Here is a 19995-nt window from a genome sequence, read left to right as displayed (position 1 = left end):
GTTATGGGCCACTGGCCACTGTTGGAAGACAGGATACAGGCTAGATGGACCATTGAGCTGACCCAATACTGCCGCTCTTATGTTCTTCCACTTCATTCCTCTTCTTCCACTCTCCTAACTGACCCAGTCTTTCTGCCATTCCTCATTTTGCGCTTATTAATACTTCCCTGAAGCAGTCAGAAACACCAGTCTCTCCCACTGCTCTTAATACCTCCTATTCTGCTTCCAATTTCCTTTGACACTCCTCCAATTCCTACTCTTCCACCCATAGATCTGTATTCCTGCCCTCCTGCCTGGGTGGTTTAAGACCTGACATTAAAATCCAAGCACTTAATTTAGTCCAACAGTGAAGACTTCCTTAAATTTACCTTCACAGCACTTAGAGAATTTTGCATTCAACTACAGTCTGTTTGTGGGCTGCATGTTGCTAAGCCCAGACAGGGTTTCCCTCAAGGGAAAATTCAGGCTGCTGAAGATGACTCAATAGGGGGCGACTCTTCTCTCTGAGAAAGTTTTGGAGATATTATCAGACAGTGCAGCTAGAGATGTCATCTTTCAGATAAGTCCTGCCGATGAATGTTAATATAAAAAATCCCCTTGCACTAAAATAGGAGCATTTACCCAGCTGTACCAAGTTTCAGTATGAGTAATAGCAACTCCTACCATGTTCTGCCTGCTTATTTCCCACCTGCTAGTTCACTTTGATGTGGAATTCACATCCTATCACAAACTGTCATGCATCTTTGCTGCTACTGTGCTTCACTCCAGAGTGAGCTATCAGCGAGATACCTTGACTTCTAACTGCCACCTGTGTGCGGACATAAATAGATGTGGGCAGTTTTTATTTTATTTTTTTTCACTCAATAAAGCTCTTCCATATCCATCCAGATGAAAGTTTCCTATTACATTGGAGAGTTGTTGGTCTCAGAAGAAAAATGTGGACTAGAACGGGGACAAAATAGATTTCTTTGCAAATGCTGAAAGAAAGGTAGCGCGTGGAAAGTGGCAGGGCTGCAGACTGTGGCCTGCGGGTCTTTGGCCAGTACACAACAGACAGCGGGAGGCTGTTGTGCTCCAGTGCAAACGCGAGCAGAGATAACCCATGGGCACACGTAAGGTTAAGTGCCTGGCAGCCCTTGATGTTAATTAGAAACACTGTGGTCTACTCTAGCGGATAGAGCGCTGGACTGGAAAGCTGGTTCTCGCCCTGACACTGATCTTCTGCATGACTGTGGACAAGTCACTTGACTTCTATGTTTCTGTTTCCCTCTTCAGTGTTCTCTATTTAGACTATACGCCTTCCAGAGCAAGGACTGTCTCTCCCATTTGCATTGTGCCTAGCAGAGAGGGGCCTACCTTCACATAAATAAGTAGAAGTCAATTTCAAGCTCCTTGAGCATCACTCCTTCATACACAAGAGCACTGGGTAAGAAAGAGGTGTAGCCAGAGGCGAGCTCATCCTTACTATGTAAATAAAGGGATTTAGCTATGGGCTTCCATCTTAGTTACTTCTGCCTTGTGACAGAAATAAGCCAAAGTCCTGGTCTACACTTAAAATTTAGACAGGCCTAGCGACTTCGCTAAGGGGTATGAAAAATTCACGCCTTGAGTGTTGCTGTCAAGCTGACCCAACCCTGGGGCAGATGCGGCTAGGTCAACAGAAGAATTCTTCCATCGCCCTAACTACTGCCACTTGGAGACATGGATTACTGACACTGATGGAAAAACCCCTTCCATCGATGTAGGAAGCATCTACACTACCACTCTGCAATGGTGCTTCTGTAACACCCACAGTGTGGCCATGCCCTTGGTGAACCCCACATCAGAACTCTCATTTAAAGTGAGATCAGGTTCAGGGCTGTTTTGAGCCTGGAACAGGTATATGCAACATCTACCCAGTGCAGCGTAAAGCCCTAGATATACCACCCCATGCATTTTCTTCAGATTAATCTAAGAACAACATAAATGCAGAACATGGTTACAATAGGATATTTAGTTGTGTTATGAGCTTTTATTTAAAAAGCACATTTATACAGCAATAATTTCGCAGATACAAACTTCAATTTTGTATTCTACAAAAGTCTTTGAATATTCTTCTCTTTACAAAATGAAACATTACAAAAATACAGACAATTTAATATGATTTTTTATACAATTGTCTCTAGTTGTAGTTATTTTCATTAAAATATTACTACCACAGACCTACAATATTTTAGTCAACTACAAAAAAAAATTAATTCAATGCTTTTTTAAGCAGCAAAATGTAAATAACACAGGTCAAGACACAGTTTATAATCATAGTGGATATATCTAAAAAATTGTTTCGGAAATAATATTTTACATAGTTAATTTTTAATGTTTTATACATTATTTATATAATATTTATATATAAAAATCATAGCTTGCTATAGCTGAAATGATAGGACGGATTGTGTAATATAGATGTGCAAATGGCCATTCCACGTGGTTTGCATGATCCCTTTTCAATTTAGCTTTTTTTCAAAGTTTTAAGATAGATCTTCAATATTTGTCTTTAACTTCCACCAGAAAGCCAAAAAGCGAGGAGAAATAGGCCAAATTCTGCTCTCTTTTACACACTCTTGATACACAACCGATGTAACTGAGATCAGAATTTGGCCTAATGTCTATTGAATGGCTTATAAACAGGACCCTAAACAGAGAAGATGAGGGAATGCTCAAAACTGTTTGAAATCCAGGCTAGGACGTTCCACCCAGCAGTCCGTCCTAAAACTGCAGACTCATTGTTCCCTGGGACTCAATCCCAAATTCATAGTGCTAACATATCTTCAACAAGATCGACCACTAACAACTGACGTGACGTGAACTCCCAAAGGGGGCGGCGATAGCACAGAAAATCCTTCTGCAATTTATCAGGGCCAGGAGCAGTGAAGGGAGCCTTTTTTAAAATTAGGCCATTTGTCAATTTTGTGTGGGCTTGATGCCTCGTACAGTACTAATGTCACCAGGTACAAAGTGGAAATGAAGAGATTTGGCTTCTAAGTGGATAACGGATTCATTCATGCACAATTTGTTGTGGAACCACCTTAGATTGTTGGGGTTTTTTTTAAGTTTGTGTAGTATGACCGGGCACCCTTCTGACATTTTTGACTGGGCAAGCTTCTTCTGAATCAACATCACAGTATGGAACGGAGTCAAACAAAGCAATATTAAAAAGAAGGAGGGAGGGGAAAAGAGCGGAAACCAATCCCAAATCTTGAATCAGTGCTGTTTCTTGTATATAGTGCTATATAATTTAGTTGTGAGTTTTTCTTACAGGCATTGGAAATCTTCCTAGTAAAAGCAAAGATGGCCGGCTTTACATAATCGTTTAGTGTTCATTGTGCTATGAACAATTTGGGTTCACTACAACATGAACACTCAACCAATTGCACATCCAGAATTCCGGCATCACTGTTTGTTTGTTTGTTTGTTTGTTTTTCTCATTGTTGCTTTTGACTTAGTTGAACAATACCCATTTCATGCAAATGTTGCAAGTGAAAAGGCCAGAGAGTAAGACCTTATTAGTCGGGCAAGAAAGTCTCTCCCTACATTCTACTGTCTGATGAGATTTGAGAGCAGCAGGTAGTTGCTGTCAGCAGTCATTTTTGCAAAAAAAAAAAAAAAGGGGGGGGAGGGAGGATTGTGGAGGGAGGAGGACTGCAAAGGCCTACACCATATTGTGGTGATTGTTCCGTTCAATGATGTCCACAGGTGAAAGGATATCTTTCCGGATTGGAGGAGGAGGCAGGGAGGTCCTCATCTTGGGTTTGAAGAGATCTGACACATAAAACACCTGTAAATAGAATTTAGAAATCAATGGAGCGACATTTGAAGATGTTTTCCTTAAACACTATTTGACAGATTAGCAATGAGAGAGTATTCGTGTTCTATTTTACGGCAACCAAATTCTTTGTTTGTTTGTTTGACTGACTACAGGACTGGGACCTAGGAATTCCTGAGCCCGAATCCCAGCTTTGAAACCACCTCACTGTGTGTCTTTAGACTCATGGTCTGGTCTCAGAAGGTGCTGAGCATCCTCAACTCCCACTGGGGCAATGGGAGTACTTAGCATTTTGTAAGATTGGGCCCTTAGCCTGTGTATGGCTGTTTTCCTAGCTGTGGCAAAGGCATGTACAATACTTGACTACAAGCCACATAGGATGTTGGGAGGTTAAATGATAATGGCTCAGTATGAACTGTGGTGGGCATTAATAAATTATTGCATTTATTTGCTATAAATAGATTGATAACACACAACTCCACAGCACGGGCTTGAAAGCCTAGAAATAAAGAGAGTTCCTTGGGGCAGGGACTATCTTTTTGTTCTGTTTGTATGGCACCTAGAACAATAGGGTCCTGGTCCAGGTATACACCTCCTAGGCACTACATTAATACAAATAATAATAATAATAATAATAATAATAATGACAATCAATATACTAGGCTCAAAGACACCCCCCCGCAAAGTTTTAATCCTGCTTGCCTGACTCACACAAATAGCCCCACTGACTTAAAATGCTCTCTGAGGGGCAGTTAAAAGCCCTAAAGTTAAAGCTACTCTACAAATGACACTATCTGTAAAGGGGGAGAATAGCTAAACCCAGGACTGCGAGTTCAATCCTTGCAGGGGCCAGTTGGGGCTGGGTCCTGCTTTGAACAGCAGGTTGGACTAGATACCTCCTGAGGTCCCTTTCAACCCTAATTATCTATGAATAAGGGCCACTTGGTATACTCTGCTTTCCCCTTTTCTCATGACACATGAGCTACAAAATTGAAGTTTAGTCAGGATGACTGTCTAGCAGTCAGAGTCCAACGGAAGGAGGAGATATTCCTGAATCCCTTTTCCTGCATACCCAATGACGTAACCGCGCTGCCGGATGTGAAAAGGCCAGCGTTTGACAATTTAGGGAGGCAGAAACACAATAAGAAACAGAGTGCTGGGAGGAAACCTTCATTTCCTCCTTGGCAGCCTTGGCCTAACCCTTATCAGTCCAGCATGACTGCTGCACTTTCTCCCTTACTAAACTTAAACCTGAAGCCAGAAGGGAAAACAGTCAGACAGTGTAACTCTCCGTAAACAGCAAAACGCAGATAGAACTCATCTTTGCTATTTAGCACCAGAACTTTGATATAAACAAAAACAAACTTCAGTGACTGGGTGAACACACATGCCAGCAAGCACCATGGCTACTTCCCAACCCCACTTTTGATAAGTCGGTGGGTCAGAATTTACCAGCTGAGCTGAAACTTATTTTGACACTGAAATTTGACAGCTGTCCATAGAGAACGCATCACATTTCACTTCAGCCAAAGTGATAGGGAGAAGGATACTTGGTATTTTAACCTTTGTAGAATCAGAGCAATGCAGGGCTGGGAAGGACCTCAAGAGGTCATCAAGTTCAGCCCCCTTTGCTGAGGCAGAACCAAGTATGCCTAGACCATCCCTGAGGGGTGTTTCTCCAACTTGTTCTTAAAAACCTCCAGTGATGGGGATTCCACAACCTTCCATAGAAGCTTATTAGTTCCGAGCATAAGCCAAACATTGGCCGGTGTGGGGGTAAGGTTCCCTTAAGGAAGGGTTATCCTTTTTTAATGGTTCATTATGGGGTTTCTAAAGCATCTGGTGGAGACAGGATACTGGATTGGATGGACTGGTGAGCTGATCTGGTATAGCAAGTCCTGCATTCCTATCAAGCTTATAGGATGGCAGCCTTAGAATAATAAATGTATTTGTATCTCTTACTACTGCAGTGTTTGGACGTGCCCTTGATTTAACACAATCAAATGGAAAAGGGATAAGATGCTTACATGAATAAGACTAGACTACACAATTACACTAGCTAGTCCAAGTACAAGGGTTATTGAGCCGCATGCTTCAGGGTGGTTTATTGGTAAAGACAGGAAGACATTTCCCTCTCATTCCCTTGCTCATCATATGGCTGTCCAGATGCACTATTCAGCAGGAGTATTCCTTTTCCACCTCAACATCTTTCTAAGCTACTATCAGAGACAGGAAACAAGGTTAGATGGACAATTGGCCTGATCTGAAATGACTACTTATTGCTACTTCTAAAACTGAGAAATTGGGAGTCTGAATCCTTCACTTTTCAAATTTTATTACTTATCCATAAATATTTGTCTGGAGCAGAAAAGCATAAGAGGCCCAACATTTAAAAAAATATCTTTTCCTTGAGTGAAAATGCGGACATTCAGATGTCTAGCTAAATAACTGTGCTCACATATCTGCCAGTTAGACAAATAAATGCTAGCATTTGTGCTACAGTAAACTGAGGAAGTAAAATTGCACCCACAAAAACAGAGGGTTGGATGAGTCCTTTTAAAAACAAACAAAAGTCATGCTCAGAGAGAGAATGCATTGCTGTAGGACATTTTTCTTTCTTTGGTTGTTAGTACTCAAAAAATAAAATAAAATAAACCAGCTGTTTTGGAGCAATTCTGTTGCCATTTCTCTCACATGCCTGCCACCTACCATTGGATTCAATCAGAAAGGTGTCCAACTTCTACATCAAGAAATCCATGACAAATCAATTTGTGGGAGGAGGTAGGTGGTGGTTGCTCCGTGCAAGAGGCAGAGGGAGATTATATTGAATGTGGCCTTATTTTATAAATGAGTCCATTATGGATGGAGTATCATCCTGTGGTTGTTTGTTTTTTAGCCTTTCCTCTGCAGTTCATTGCTTTTGAGGGTTTAATTCAAATACTTGGTAGTAGTTTTAATTCCCCTTTAAACTGTATTTCTCTCTAGCGTGGCTTGAGGCTATGTACACACTTACAGGAATCCTGAAACATGATCTTTTAGGGTCAAAATAGTGTGTTAAATCCTCCTAATGCTTGAACTGTTTAAGACTAAAAAAAGCTAGTAAATGTGCAAAGTTTTTACTTGGATTTATTCCACTTCCTGTAGAAGGTGCTCTCCACCCATAAAGAAAATTTGACAGCAGAGAACTGGGATTGAACTATACAAACTAAGTCAGTATTTTATATTTCCATTTAATAATCCCATTTCTTTTCATCATATTAAAGAAATCCATACTCAGATACACAACAGTAAAACAAACTAATATGACTTTTAAGAGTTGAAACCAAAAGGTATTTTGTCTCTTTAAATGCTTCCACTCATGTAAACTACGTGATACGTATTAGTCTGCTTATCCTGCTATTTTGATTTTCGGAAATTTTCATCATATTTCACTTTGGAACCAAGTAAAAATGTTTCATCAGCTGCAAGTGCTTGACATGAATGTCTTGCATTTGTTATTTCAGGCCGAGAAGGACAAATGCATCTGCTACAACTTTTAGTTTTGATAACTCTTGGAGATGAAACACACAACTGGCTTCCACGGAGAATTACAGCATGATTACTACTGCACTTAACAGTCTTTTAATATCAACAGCCTGAGACTCAGTTCTTGAGTCACAGCGGAAGGCTGTTCTTCAGAATGATTTTGAGTCACCCTTCTCTGACACAATGTAGTAGGGAATGATAAAACAGTGGCTAAGCACGGAGGCCTTGAATGCCCCGTGAATCAAAGGTCAAGCCTGGCTTTATCATCTTCACCAGCTAGTAACATAACAGAGAGAGAGCCCCAGCCAAGTGAAGGGGAAGTTACTCAGTGTGCGTCTCCAGAAAGGTTTCCCTGACAAGTACGAGTTTATTGTTCTATGAGAAGAGCTGATTAGCTCAACAAGGAAAGCGCAAGCCAAAGAACTGCATAACTTGTAACAGTTGATATTAACTAGCAGTTCATTTCAAGGCAAATCTTGCCCCTGCCTCACTGGTTCCAGTGAGTTTCCAGCTTTCAGAACTGGTCTGAAATCTGTTTTGCAAAGGTGTAGCAAAATCCTGGTGGGAGGGGTCATTAGGTTCAGGGGCGGCTCTAGAAATTTTGCCGCCCCAAGCACAGCGGCACGCCGCGGGGGGCGCTCTGCCGGTCGCCGGTCCTGCAGCTCCGGTGGACCTCCTGCAGACTTGCCTGCGGAGGGTCCGCTGGTCCCGCAGCTCCGGTGGTCTACTGGTCCACCGGAGCCGCAGGACCAGCGGACCCTCCGCAGGCACGCCTATGGGAGGTCCACCGGAGCCGCCTGCCGCCCTCCCGGCGACCGGCAGAGCGCCCCCCGCGGCGTGCCGCCCCAAGCACGCGCTTGGCGTGCTGGGGTCTGGAGCCGGCCCTGCTTAGGTTGATGTGGAAGTGAGAGTGGGGCTAGGATCTGGTGGGGAGCATAAGGAAGTGAGCTGGGCGCTCCCTGGTAGGGTGACCTGACAGCAAGTGTGAAAAATCGGGATGGGGTGGGGGGTAATAGGCACCTATATAAGACAAAGCCCCAAATATCAGGACTGTCCCTATAAAATCCGGGCATCTGGTCACCCTACTCCCAGGCCTAACTCCTCTTTCATAGGAGGGGATGTGATGTGATGCATTAGGACTGTGGGCACTGCAGCACCCTCAAGGTTTCAGCTGTGGCTACGGCATGGCTCTGCAGCTGCGCTGTGGCTTATGCGTCTGACGAAGTGGGCATTCACCCACGAAAGTTCATGCTCCAATACATCTGTTAGTCTTTAAATAAGGTGCCAACGGACTCCTTGTTCCTTTGCAGAGTTCTAGTCTACAAGCAGTTTGCAGCTGGGCAAGAGAGGGGAGGAAGAGAAAGTGAAGAGCTGGGCGTGGGAGTGCAGGGAAATTGTGCAGCCAGCCAATGAGATCTGACTCTGAAGTTGCAGGGTGGTGGGAGGGATGCAACCCTGTGATCTGTGAGCTGTTCTGGGACATAGTGGTAGATGGGGCATGCTCATTTCTAGGATTTAGGGCTATCAGTTGGGGTGAGTCTGACCCTAGGCATAGGATGGAACTGGAAGCTAGTGAATTCCATTATGAAAACAGAAGCCTACTGCTTACAAGAGAAGGTCTAAGGTAGGACTTAGAGAGAGCCTGATCCTGGCTCCTTTACTCCTGCGAGCCGTTCTTCTGACACCCCGACAATTTAATTTGGCAGGAGGTGGGAAGGTTGCTCGTTCCTACACCACTGCCCTGATTCCAGCTGCAGGGAGCCCTGGAGTGGCTTCTCAGTGGCAGCAGCCTAGCAGCTTTTTAGGGCCTGTGGCCCTTACTGTTAAGGGAGCCTCCAACCATCCCCCCGAAAAGAAGAAAAGAAACGTAGGCCCATCCTGGGCAAATACTAACCCTGCTCCTCATGTTTTAAATAAGTGAGTTCAGGATTCCAAGAACATTTTAGCTGTTTGCACCTGGACAAATACGCAACAGGGGTTTGGGTCTGAATCCCATTGGAAGCCCCTTGTGTCTTTTCCAGGCAGTAGGACCAGGGCAATGAATGACCAGTGCCCTCTCCATATCCGGGCTAGGCATGGAGGCATACAAAAGAGCAGTGAGTAGAGTGGGTGTGCCCGGAGCTAGAAGAGAAAGACCAGGCCTGTTTGTGAAATAACCAGGCAGCTGCTTCCTATGTTGATTTATTTCGTCACAGGAAAGTCAGCCTATGGGAGCAACATTCTCACCCTCCTCCTGGCCCACTACAATTTGCCATCTGTTAAAGGGTCAGGGAGGAGACCACCAGATCTGCAACTTGTCACTAGGCAGGAAATGTACGAATGTCTGTCCCTAGCATCTGGACCCCTATTGTCTTTCAGAAGGCATTAACTGTGTATGCAGTCAGACTGTTTTTTTACATGTGCACTTCCTAATCCACATAACCTTTCTGTCACTTTTTGAAAGCTTTGTCACAGGTAGAGGGGGGAAAGAATATGATAAAAGGATGAAACATGAGATTGATCTTTCATGTTGCACACGTTAAAAAAACCAGTCTGACTGCACACACAGTTAATGCCTAGATAAGTGTTTCCCAAACCTGGGACGCCGCTTGTGCAGGGAAAGCCCCTGGCGGGCCGGGCCAGTTTATTTACCTGCCCCGTCTGCAAGCCCAGCCGATCGCGGCTCCCACTGGCCACGGTTCGCCGCACCAGGCCAATGGGGGCTGCTGGAAGCCGCGCGGGCCGAGGGACATACTGACCGCTGCTTCCCGCAGCCCCCATTGGCCTGAAGCAGCGACCCGCGGCCAGTGGGAGCCGCCATCGGCCGGACCTGCAGATGGGGCAGGTAAACAAACTGTCCTGGCCCACCAGGGGCTTTCCCTGCACAAGCAGAGGCCCAAGTTTGGGAAACACTGGCCTAGACAAAGCCACATGGCGTGATATGAAGCACCTGAACTGAGGAAAACTGCTTCACTGTTCCAAAGCTTGCCCAAGACCTTTTTGCTCCCAGAGCTTTCAACAGTGATGTGTTGTTTCTTTAATGGGCTGCTAAGGATATTAAAAGGTTTCCAAGGCTTTGAGGAGAACTGTGACATTTGAACAGAAGATATATATGAACCATAATGATTCAGCTCCTTCTATGCATAAAAGAGGCAAATTTAAGAAGGAAAGTCACCCATCGTAGTGGTCTACATGGAAGACTTCCACCAATTAACCCTTTGGCACTGGTATTAAGGATTTACTGACACTAAGCCATAATGGTGCCTGGGCACTTGGCAATGGCAAAACCCAACTCCCACACCCAAAGGGGTTAATCATTTTTTAAACAACTAGATTACAGCATTTTTTTGTATTTATTTATTGCTGAGGTTTAGCATTTTATCAATAAGTGGAAAATGCACAAACAACCTATTTTCCACTCCTGCGAATAAACCTCTAGGGAACTTTATTCCTTGCCTCGAGGTTTACTTTACTTTCAGATCAAGCAAAATAAAAAGTGTGTAACCTTTTGAAAACTTGGTTTTAGGAGTTTCTAAAGCCACATAATTACTTTAGTCCCCAGTCCCTTTGTTTCTAAACAAGATAACTACACTGAAAACAATCACGTCATTACACGGAGCCGGTGCCTCCCATTCTGCCTACATTAAACGTTTACATGTGTCACTTTGAGTTAAAGGACTGTGCAATCAGGTCACTCTTTGGAAAGTAAATTGCATGAGAACAAGCCAGGCAGTGACAGACAAGCAATCATGGCTTTTGTAAACCATTTTCTCACAAACCTTTTTGCCACATAAAGAACAAAACAAAAAACCTGCAATCAAAAGAACAAACCCAAGATCCACATTCCCAGGCAGGGAATTTTTTTGGTTTAACTCTGAAGGGTTCCCCACCTCCAACACAGTCTTCTGGGATCTTTGATTCTGTATAGATCCTCTGCAGAGCCTTGAAAAGCAACACAGCTTTCATCAAGAAAGGAGTGTTTAGCCTTTAAGGAAAAACTGCCACCACTGTTTGCATGTTAGCTTCCCTGAGCTGCACTGGTAATTTGCTTGGATTGGAGAGGGCCACTAATAATTGAATCCTTGCTAATCAGCGAACATACTGACCCTAATGCTGATAGGGCAGAGCAGAACTCAGCTGCTTCACTTAAGATACTGTGTGGGTTTTACAGAACTAGGGTTTCAGAGGAGACTCTCTACATTTTACATATGGACTTTGATCCTACAAATCCTTGGCTGGTGCATTGTTGGTGTCATTACTCATTAGCACGAAGCAGGGGGAAGCACTACGTGTGGTTGTCCTCATTGCAAAGCATTGTCAAGTGCCTCGCGTGGGCTCAGGGGTGGAGAACGTGCACAGCTGAGGACACAGGGGCTTAACAGCCATCCTCCTGCTAATGAGGCTCTCTGCTCTTAAGCCTCAGAGCAGTTGCTGCACAGGAGTAACTAGGTGGCATTGCAGCAGTTCTCTGATGCAGGATTGAGTCCTCTTTGCCTCCCATCTCATATCACTCCCGACCTGCAATAGTAAGAGATGCCACTCACTATGCAGTAAGCCACCAGGGCTCCTTGTGCAAATCCTGCCAGCACATCTGTAGGGTGATGCTTGTGGTCAGACACACGGGACAATCCTGTGTAAAATGCCATCATGATCAGGGTAAACTGCAGAAGGGGACGTAGCAGACGGGCTCCTCTCCATGTGAATCTGGCCTGCAGATATAACTAAGGAGAGAAAAGAAAAACAAAGGGGAGCATTAATTTTACACCTTGGTCACAATGTGCGCAGCAACGGAGAACAAATGCTCTAGCTAGCTGTAGCAATGGAGCGGAGGAAGGTCATTCTGCCCTCGGATGCATGCAGCTGGCTGCCGCTGGATACAGCAGGAATTTCATGCATGTATCCAAGGGCAGAACTTGGTCCTTAGTGTGTTATGGCGGATGGGGAGGGGGGCTCTTTCAAGGAGACGAATTACTCCAGATAACAAAAGCTGCCCTGAGACGGCTGCCTGAGGTAGTCGTCATGGCAGCACAACTGGTGGGATTCTAATCCAGTGGTCAGAGGCAGGGGGAGCTGGATTTCTGGGGGGCTCAGGCTGGACCTTGGACTGTGAACCAACCCCAACCCCTAGGCTCTAGAGCCTGAGCTCCAGCGCAAGCCGCAATGTCTACCTAGCTGTTTTTAGCACCGTAGCACAAGCCTGAGTCTGTGGACTCGGACACTGAGACTGCTGCTGCGGGCTGTCACTCATTGTGTAGACCAGTGATTCTCACACTTTTATACTGGTGACCCCTTTCACATAGCAAGCCTCTGAGCGCGACCTCCCTTAGGAATTAAACACACTTTTTTATGTATTTAACACCATTATAAATGCTGGAGGCAAAGCAGGGTTTGGGGAGGAGGCTGACAGCTCACGACCCCCTGAGGGGTCCCAACCCCCAGTCTGAAACCCCTGGTGTAGACGGACCCTACAAGAAAGCAGTCCACACCACTGAGCGTTTTCAATTCCAGTTCATTCTGCATTAACAAGCCTGCTGAAGGTAAAGGAGAAAAACAGCAATTCTCTAACATTTGCCAAGCAGCGCAATGCGAGTTCGTATTAACACTATTAACACTATTTAGTCAGACTCAAAATTAGGCTTGACAGAATTCAGTTTTTATTTCATTTTTATAATTTCAGCAGATCACATCGATGTTTATTTTTAAACATTTTTTTCCAATTTTATCTATTTAAATTTTCAGTTATGCAGAACTATGGGATTTAATCATCTTTTTCTATGATCCATTTATATTTTCACAACCGTGGGAAATTGGGCGTGGGGGTGTCAGACAATAATTACTTAAGGGCAGCGTAGAACACAAAGTGCTAACCGCACGTGTCAAAATATACAAAGCAAATATCCTTATAGCAAACGCTGATAAGTTCTCACTTTTTTCTTTGCCCACCTGTCAATTTCTATGATCATCAATGGAAATATGTTTTGTCAGTTTGTGTGGAGACGGTGAACTTGACATTTACCGACATTTACCAATAAAAAGCTAATCTGAGAGGGAGGCGAGCTGCTTATCTAAAGGCAGGAACTCTTCAGCAAGAAAAAGCTGGTGCTCTGCCCATAGCCACCTCCTTCATCCTGTGCAAACAGGATAATTATTAATGGACCTACAAAGAGCCAGCCCTGCTCCAGAATGACTGACGTGTTACAGTGGGGTTCGCTCACTACTCGCACAAGCAGACCTTATGTTATCAGGAAAGACTCTCTGCCAGCTTGAGCCCTGATCCTTCAGCATACAGAATTCTGCAGTGACTTTGTGTTACTCGAAATATAGAGGGGTGTGGGGGGGGCAACATTACTTTTACTTACAAGGGGAAACAAAAGGACTTGACCTGAAGGGAAGAAGTTGAAGTGATGTCAAATGAGTATTGTCCCCCCTACAGTTATCTTGAGCTTTCTTCCGTTGCAAACGGTGGGCACAACCTACTTCCCAGGTTCCTGTGGGAACTAGGGAAACCAAACGGGAAGAGACGACAGGAAAACTGGAACCTTCTGTCCACAAATCAAAGTTGCCTGAGGCCGATCACCCCCTAAGGCAGAGCCAAGAGGAGCAGTGCCCTCCCAGAAAGTGCTCCCTTCCTGTGCATGAGTGAGGAAGTGGAGACAGGGGTGGGGAAAACTGGATGGGGGAGATGTGGAAAGGATGTAGGTCAGGAAGTCATAACACTGTCTGGGGTGTGTGGATGCCTGGGGAGGGGACAGGAGCAGCAGCTTCTTCATTAACACTTGCAAGACTGAATACAAAACCCCACTAATGTCTAGAATTGTAGCCCAGCTAAACACCCTGCACAGCTCTGCCGTCCTTACCAATGAAATAGACAATATAGCCAGTAACCACATGGAAAAAAATGGTGATTGAGTAAGGTTTCTAGGCCAGCCGCTCTGCTGGCAGAATGGTGTAATGTGGCCTTTGTGCAAATAAGAATCAAGCCCAGGGATACTTCCATAGCATCCCCCAAAACACAGTAACGCTGTGCAAAGGCAAACCTGGAAAGCCGTACTAAATGGTTTAATATGTTGGGTCTGTTTCACAAACCTTTCATTTGCCCCTTTTGGAAAAAGTAAAATGATCTTAAGAAGCATTTGCACCAATCTAGCAGATGCTTCAAATTATCCAAATTGATAACCAATTAGGATTGAATAGAGCAGTACCAAAACAGCTCAGTGTTGGCCAAAGCACATTACAGAGTCTGTGGAATACAGCAACATATATACCGGTAGATTCACTCCCACACATTTGTACTTCCAGTTTTACTAATAATTTATATGCTAGGGAAAGAATTAGTTAATCATAAAAATGCTTTAAAAACACACTGCATCTTTCATCCAGAAGGATTTAAAAGCACTGCTCAAAGTACATGCACTTCAGATACTGCTAAAATGCAGTCATCTCTGAAGTGGAAAACTGAAGATGTTTAATAGCACAGTGCAACACTACATAGCAATTTAAAACTATTTAACAGTAGGCACTTCTTTATTCACAGAACCAGCACCTTCCACGTGTTTCACTAACAGTGAACTGGCTTCTGAATGGTTTTCTAATGTCTATGTGCTCATTCTAGGTCAAATTCTGATACCTTTGGTTATACTGAATAGTCCTTTACTCCTTAAGAAATCAATCAGTGAGAACTAATTGTGGAGATAAGATACTGTGGAACAGGATTTAAGGGGCTCACAATCTGCTCCCGTTATCATTCAAATGCACTTTCCAGATGTTGTTATACAGAGACAGTGCTGTCCCTTTAAAAATCTACATTTTGAGAGCAAGGGTGGTGGTTTTTAAAGCAGCTGAGGAATGTCAGCTAAATTTGCATTGCCACTGATGTTCAGATGCAAGATTGCAGCCTCTGCGTCATTCAGATACACGCATGGACCCTGTATACAGCATTACACTTTACACACAGTGCTCCTCAGCTTTGCTAGAAGAACTCAAGAGCTAGTTTCACACATAAAGCTTCATGCTGGGTTCATTCCAGTTCCTTAAGAAAGAGGTTTCAAATGTTTGATGTGCAACAATAATGCATCTATCCCCTTCTGTATACTGATTTGAATTACTTCCCTGTCCTCTCCTCAATGCAGCCCAAAGGCTTTGACTAAAGAGTTCAATCAGAGTAGAGAAAGCAAGAATTTAATTTTAAAAAGACCAATTAAAAATGAGCATTGAAATTATACAGAACATAAGCTCAACAGTGACAGACTCAAGACATTTGGGGGTAAAATGAGAAAAAACGGCTTCAAAATGTGCCCGTGCAGCTGTTTGTGTCCTAATTGTGCCACACATCAGGCATTGCGTGCACACAGTTCAGACTGGCACCTGTTCTTCTGTAAATATGGGACAAAAGCAATGCGTGCCTGTATTAGGTCATTAAGGCTTCTAGCTGCCCAAGTTGCATGCACGTCAACACGCAACACACAGTCAACTTGTGGCACTCTTGCTGGGTGATGTTGTGACGGCCAAAACTATAACAGGGTTCAAAGAAGAACTAGATAAGTTCATAGACAATAGGCCCATCAATGGCTATTAGCCAGGATGATCAATGATGCAACCCCATGCTCTGAATGTCCCTAGCCTCTGTTTGCCGAAAACTGGGAGTGGATGACAGGGGATGGATCACTTGATGATTGCCTGTTCTGTTCATTCCCTGTGAGGCACCTGGCATTGGCCACTATCAGAAGACAGGATATTGGGCTAGATGGGACCAGTATGGCCAGCCTTATGTTCGTATGCACATACACCTGATTTTGGACATACAAAAAACATGCAAGTACAATAGGGAGGACAGTCCAAAAATCAGAGCATTAGCCTGGGACCTGGGGGACCCCGATTCAATTCTTTGCTCTGCCACAGACATCCCATGTGATCATGGGCAAGTCACTTAGCCTCTCTGTGCCTCAATTCTGCCTCTGTGAAATGGGGATAATTGCACTTCCCTACCTCACAGGTGGTAGTGAGGATAAATACATAGAATATTGTACCTAAAACATAACATTTCCAGGCATGAATTTAGGAGGCTGGACTGAAGCTATATTGAAACTGTAGCCCTTGATATGTATGTGTGTGTGTGTGTGTGTGTGTGTGTGTGTGTGTGTGTGTGTGTGAAATACATATCATAGGAGAAGAAAAGAAAAGCAAATCAGAAAGCTAAAGGAAAAACAGAAAGCCTCAGCCTCTCCTGGCACAGAAAAGTCAGTGGCATAATGTAAGGCAGGAAACCCCCAGCAGCTTCTCTGCTAATCTTTTTCAGAGCAGACTGTAAGCAATTTGCAAGTGGCTTCTGCTAAATGTGTAAATGCTGCCATGTAGGAGAAGTTTATGGGTGAGCCTGGCTGGGGGTAAGATAATAATGTAAAATATGTTACTCCCACTGCAGCCCACTGTACAGCATTAAAAGAAAGTAACACATAATGATTAAAAGGAGCAGGCCTGACAAAACGCAAGAGGGAAGGAAGGATGAAGTGATCTGCAATAATATGTAGTAGTAACTATTTAGAGAGCCTATGCATTGTTAGAAGTGCTGGCAGAGGAGCAGTTACCACAGAACAGATGGCTTGAGGAGCAATACATAGCTTTCCTCCTGCCAGGGAACTTCCACTGATGTCAGGGAGAGCAGACTGTGGTCAGCAAGTGAGCCTAAGCAAACAGAACAAGACAACAGTTTGTGTCCATCTTCAGGATTACAAGTCAGGAGCAGGCAGGGAGAGAAGAATATATACACTTCATCCTTATACTTTGGAGTCCTTTACTGAGGAAGGTGCTGAGTAAGTAACTTGGCTGTCAAACAGAACTCCCCACTCACTCGATCCATATCACATGGCTGCATTCAGCCAGATCTAGGAAATTTTTCTTTCCTAAGATTTTGCTCTGAGCATTGGCAGGGCCTTATCATGTGTCCCTGACTGGACTCTTTACACTTGACCTGACGTTATCTTCCATGTAACGCCCCCCGCCCTCCGCCCCCCTTTGAAGAGGGCACAAATCCTGGAATGCTTATTTGGGCAAAACTCTCTAAGCCAAATTCACCCCTGGCAAAGTCCACTAGCCTGACTGGATGCAGTTAGCTGACCGATTGTGAACTGCAGGATTAGGAACACAAAAGACCTCATAGGAGCAAAAGCACATTTGCATTTTCTTCCTTTTGTCAACTGTATAGTCTGAAATTTAATTGCAGATGATTACCTAGGAGTCACATTTTGGCCCATATCCCATCAAAACCCCAAAATTATCAGCTAAGTAGGACTTGAACCAAGCACTTGTTTTTCTTAAATGACTCTTGCCAGCAAGTTAAAGAAGTACGGGCTGGATGAATGGACTATAAGGTGGATAGAAAGCTGGCTAGATTGTCGGGCTCAACGGGTAGTGATCAATGGCTCCGTGTCTAGCTGGCAGCCGGTATCAAGCGGAGTACCCCAAGGGTCGGTCCTGGGACCAGTTTTGTTCAATATCTTCATTAATGATCTGGAGGATGGCATGGATTGCACCCTCATCAAGTTTGCAGATGACACTAACCTGGGAGGAGTGGGAGGAGTGGTAGATACACTGGAGGGTGGGGATAGGATACAGAGGGACCTAGACAAATTAGAGCATTGGGCTACAAGAAATCTGATGAGGTTCAGCAAGGACAAGTGCAGAGTCCTGCACTTAGGATGGAAGAATCCCATGTGCTGCTACAGACTAGCAGTTCTGCTAGAACAGCAGTTCTGCAGAAAAGGATCTAGGGGTTACAGTGGACGAGAAGCTGGATATGAGTCAACAGTGTGCCCTTGTTGCCAAGAAGGCTAATGACATTTTGGGCTGTATAAGTAGGAGCATTGCCAGCAGATCGAGGGACTTGATCTTTCCCCTCTATTCGGCACTAGTGAGGCCTCATCTGGAGTACTGTGTCCAGTTTTGGGCCCCACACTACAAGAAGGATGTGGATAAATTGGAGAGAGTCCAGCGGAGGGCAACAAAAATGATTAGGGGGCTGGAGCACATGACTTATGAGGAGAGGCAGAGGGAACTGGGTTTGTTTAGTCTGCAGAAGAGAAGAATGAGGGGGGATTTGATAGCTGCTTTCAGCCACCTGAAAGGGGGTTCCAAAGAAGATGGATCTAGACTGTTCTCAGTGGTAGAAGATGACAGAACAAGGAGTAATGGTCTCAAGTTGCAGAGGGGGAGGTTTAAGTTGGATATTAGGAAAAACTTTTTCACTAGGAGGGTGTTGAAGCACTGGAATGGGCTACCTAGGGAGGTGGTGGAATCTCCACCCGTAGAGATTTTTTAGGCCCGGCTTGACAAAGCCCTGGCTGGGATGATTTAGTTGGGGATTGGTCCTGCTTTGAGCAGGGGCGTTGGACTTGCTGACCTCCTGCGATCCATTCCAAACCTGATATTCTATGATTCTATGACTCCAGATGCCCCCTGAGCTTGTATCTGCATACCACTAAACTCACACCATTCTTGGACCAGAAAGAGTATTCCATGACCCAGCTCTCCCCACTATGCCACACGCAAAGAACAATGCTAAAGGATTGCAATCAGTCAGTTAATCTAAGGTGACATAATAACAGCAAACCTAAGTAATAACTGCTGGCATCTCAGTTCTCATGAGGGAATGAGGTTCCCTGGAATACAAAAGAACTCAGATAGTTGTGAGGTTATTAGGAAGATTCCGTCACCATGCGGCATTGAATTGCAGGCTAATAACTCATGTTTCTCCTTAATTATGCTCACTGACAGGTGGGGGGAAATTCTCTGCTATTCTTGCTTTCAGAGAACAGAACTCTGAGTAAAAGCCTGGTTCCCAGCACAAAGCTGAAACTTTCTGCAGGGCTTGAGGAATAGAAATCTCCCTTCAGCCTAGTTCAGGGCATTAGGGCATCAACATAGCTAGTCCAAAGATGTTACTTCAGGTTAATGACCACCCTAGAATCCACCGGCTTTCCCCTTCTTCCCCACTGTGCTTAGCTCTGTGATCCACATGGTCTCAAAAGTCCTATTATACAGGCCATCTGCATCCTCGTAGTTCAACATCCTTATGGGCCTTATCTGACCTTCCACCTTGTCTTCACTCAGGGGAGAAAAAATGGTGTTCTTAACCCAAGTTAACTACCAGGAAGTAAAATCCTATTGCAGATCAGGCAGTTTGTAGTTTTCACATTAGCGGGTTGAGATAAACCCCCAGCTTCCCTGGAGTCTTTAACTTGACCTGCTAACTCCTGTGAAAACTACAAGCCACCTTGTCTTCAGTAGGGTTTTATCTTGAGTGAAGAACACCTCCCGTTTTTCCCCTAGTAAAGACACGCCCTTAGTGTGCACACAAATCCAGTTAAACTTTCTCAGCCATTTCCAAACCAAATTGTATAACTCCTCTTCACCCATCCCACTATAAAAATTACAATAAACATTATGGTTCTACTTAGCCAACTGGTAACAGGGCAAGAAAAATTAGTACAAACAGGATTACCAGAGAGTCATTTCCCTTTGTAAACTGTTATACAAAGCAAGTGACGTTAATTGCATGTTTTTGATGACAAGAAAATGACACAAAACGTAGCCCTGAATCTGTGTTTCAAATTGAGCCCCAAGTGCTTTTTGTGTGTATTAAATGTCTTCCTGGAGATACTTCCATAAGGATTAGGAATATAGAATCCCCTCTG

The 19995-nt window shown here is 44.3% G+C and overlaps 1 protein-coding gene across 2 annotated transcripts in view; it reads right to left on the bottom strand.

Moving 5' to 3' along the window:
• Nucleotides 1-2104: 2104 nt before the first annotated feature.
• Nucleotides 2105-19995, bottom strand: part of PLPP3 (phospholipid phosphatase 3) — a 69049-nt gene continuing 51158 nt past the window's right edge. Inside the window, exons 5-6 of one of the 2 annotated variants that reach the window (XM_039486779.1) lie at nt 11851-12027; nt 2105-3814 (exon numbers count right to left, since the gene is read on the bottom strand). In XM_039486779.1, the coding sequence (XP_039342713.1) occupies nt 3689-3814; nt 11851-12027 (303 nt within the window). In that variant the 3' untranslated portion in view covers nt 2105-3688. The remainder of the gene's footprint in view (nt 3815-11850; nt 12028-19995) is intronic. The other variant, XM_039486780.1, reaches the window with a different exon arrangement.

Source organism: Mauremys reevesii, linkage group 8 (genome assembly GCF_016161935.1).
Source record: "Mauremys reevesii isolate NIE-2019 linkage group 8, ASM1616193v1, whole genome shotgun sequence".
NCBI classification, from domain to species: domain Eukaryota; kingdom Metazoa; phylum Chordata; order Testudines; family Geoemydidae; genus Mauremys; species Mauremys reevesii.
Note: the sequence above shows the minus strand (reverse complement) of the source record. Positions and strands in the feature narration are given on the sequence as shown.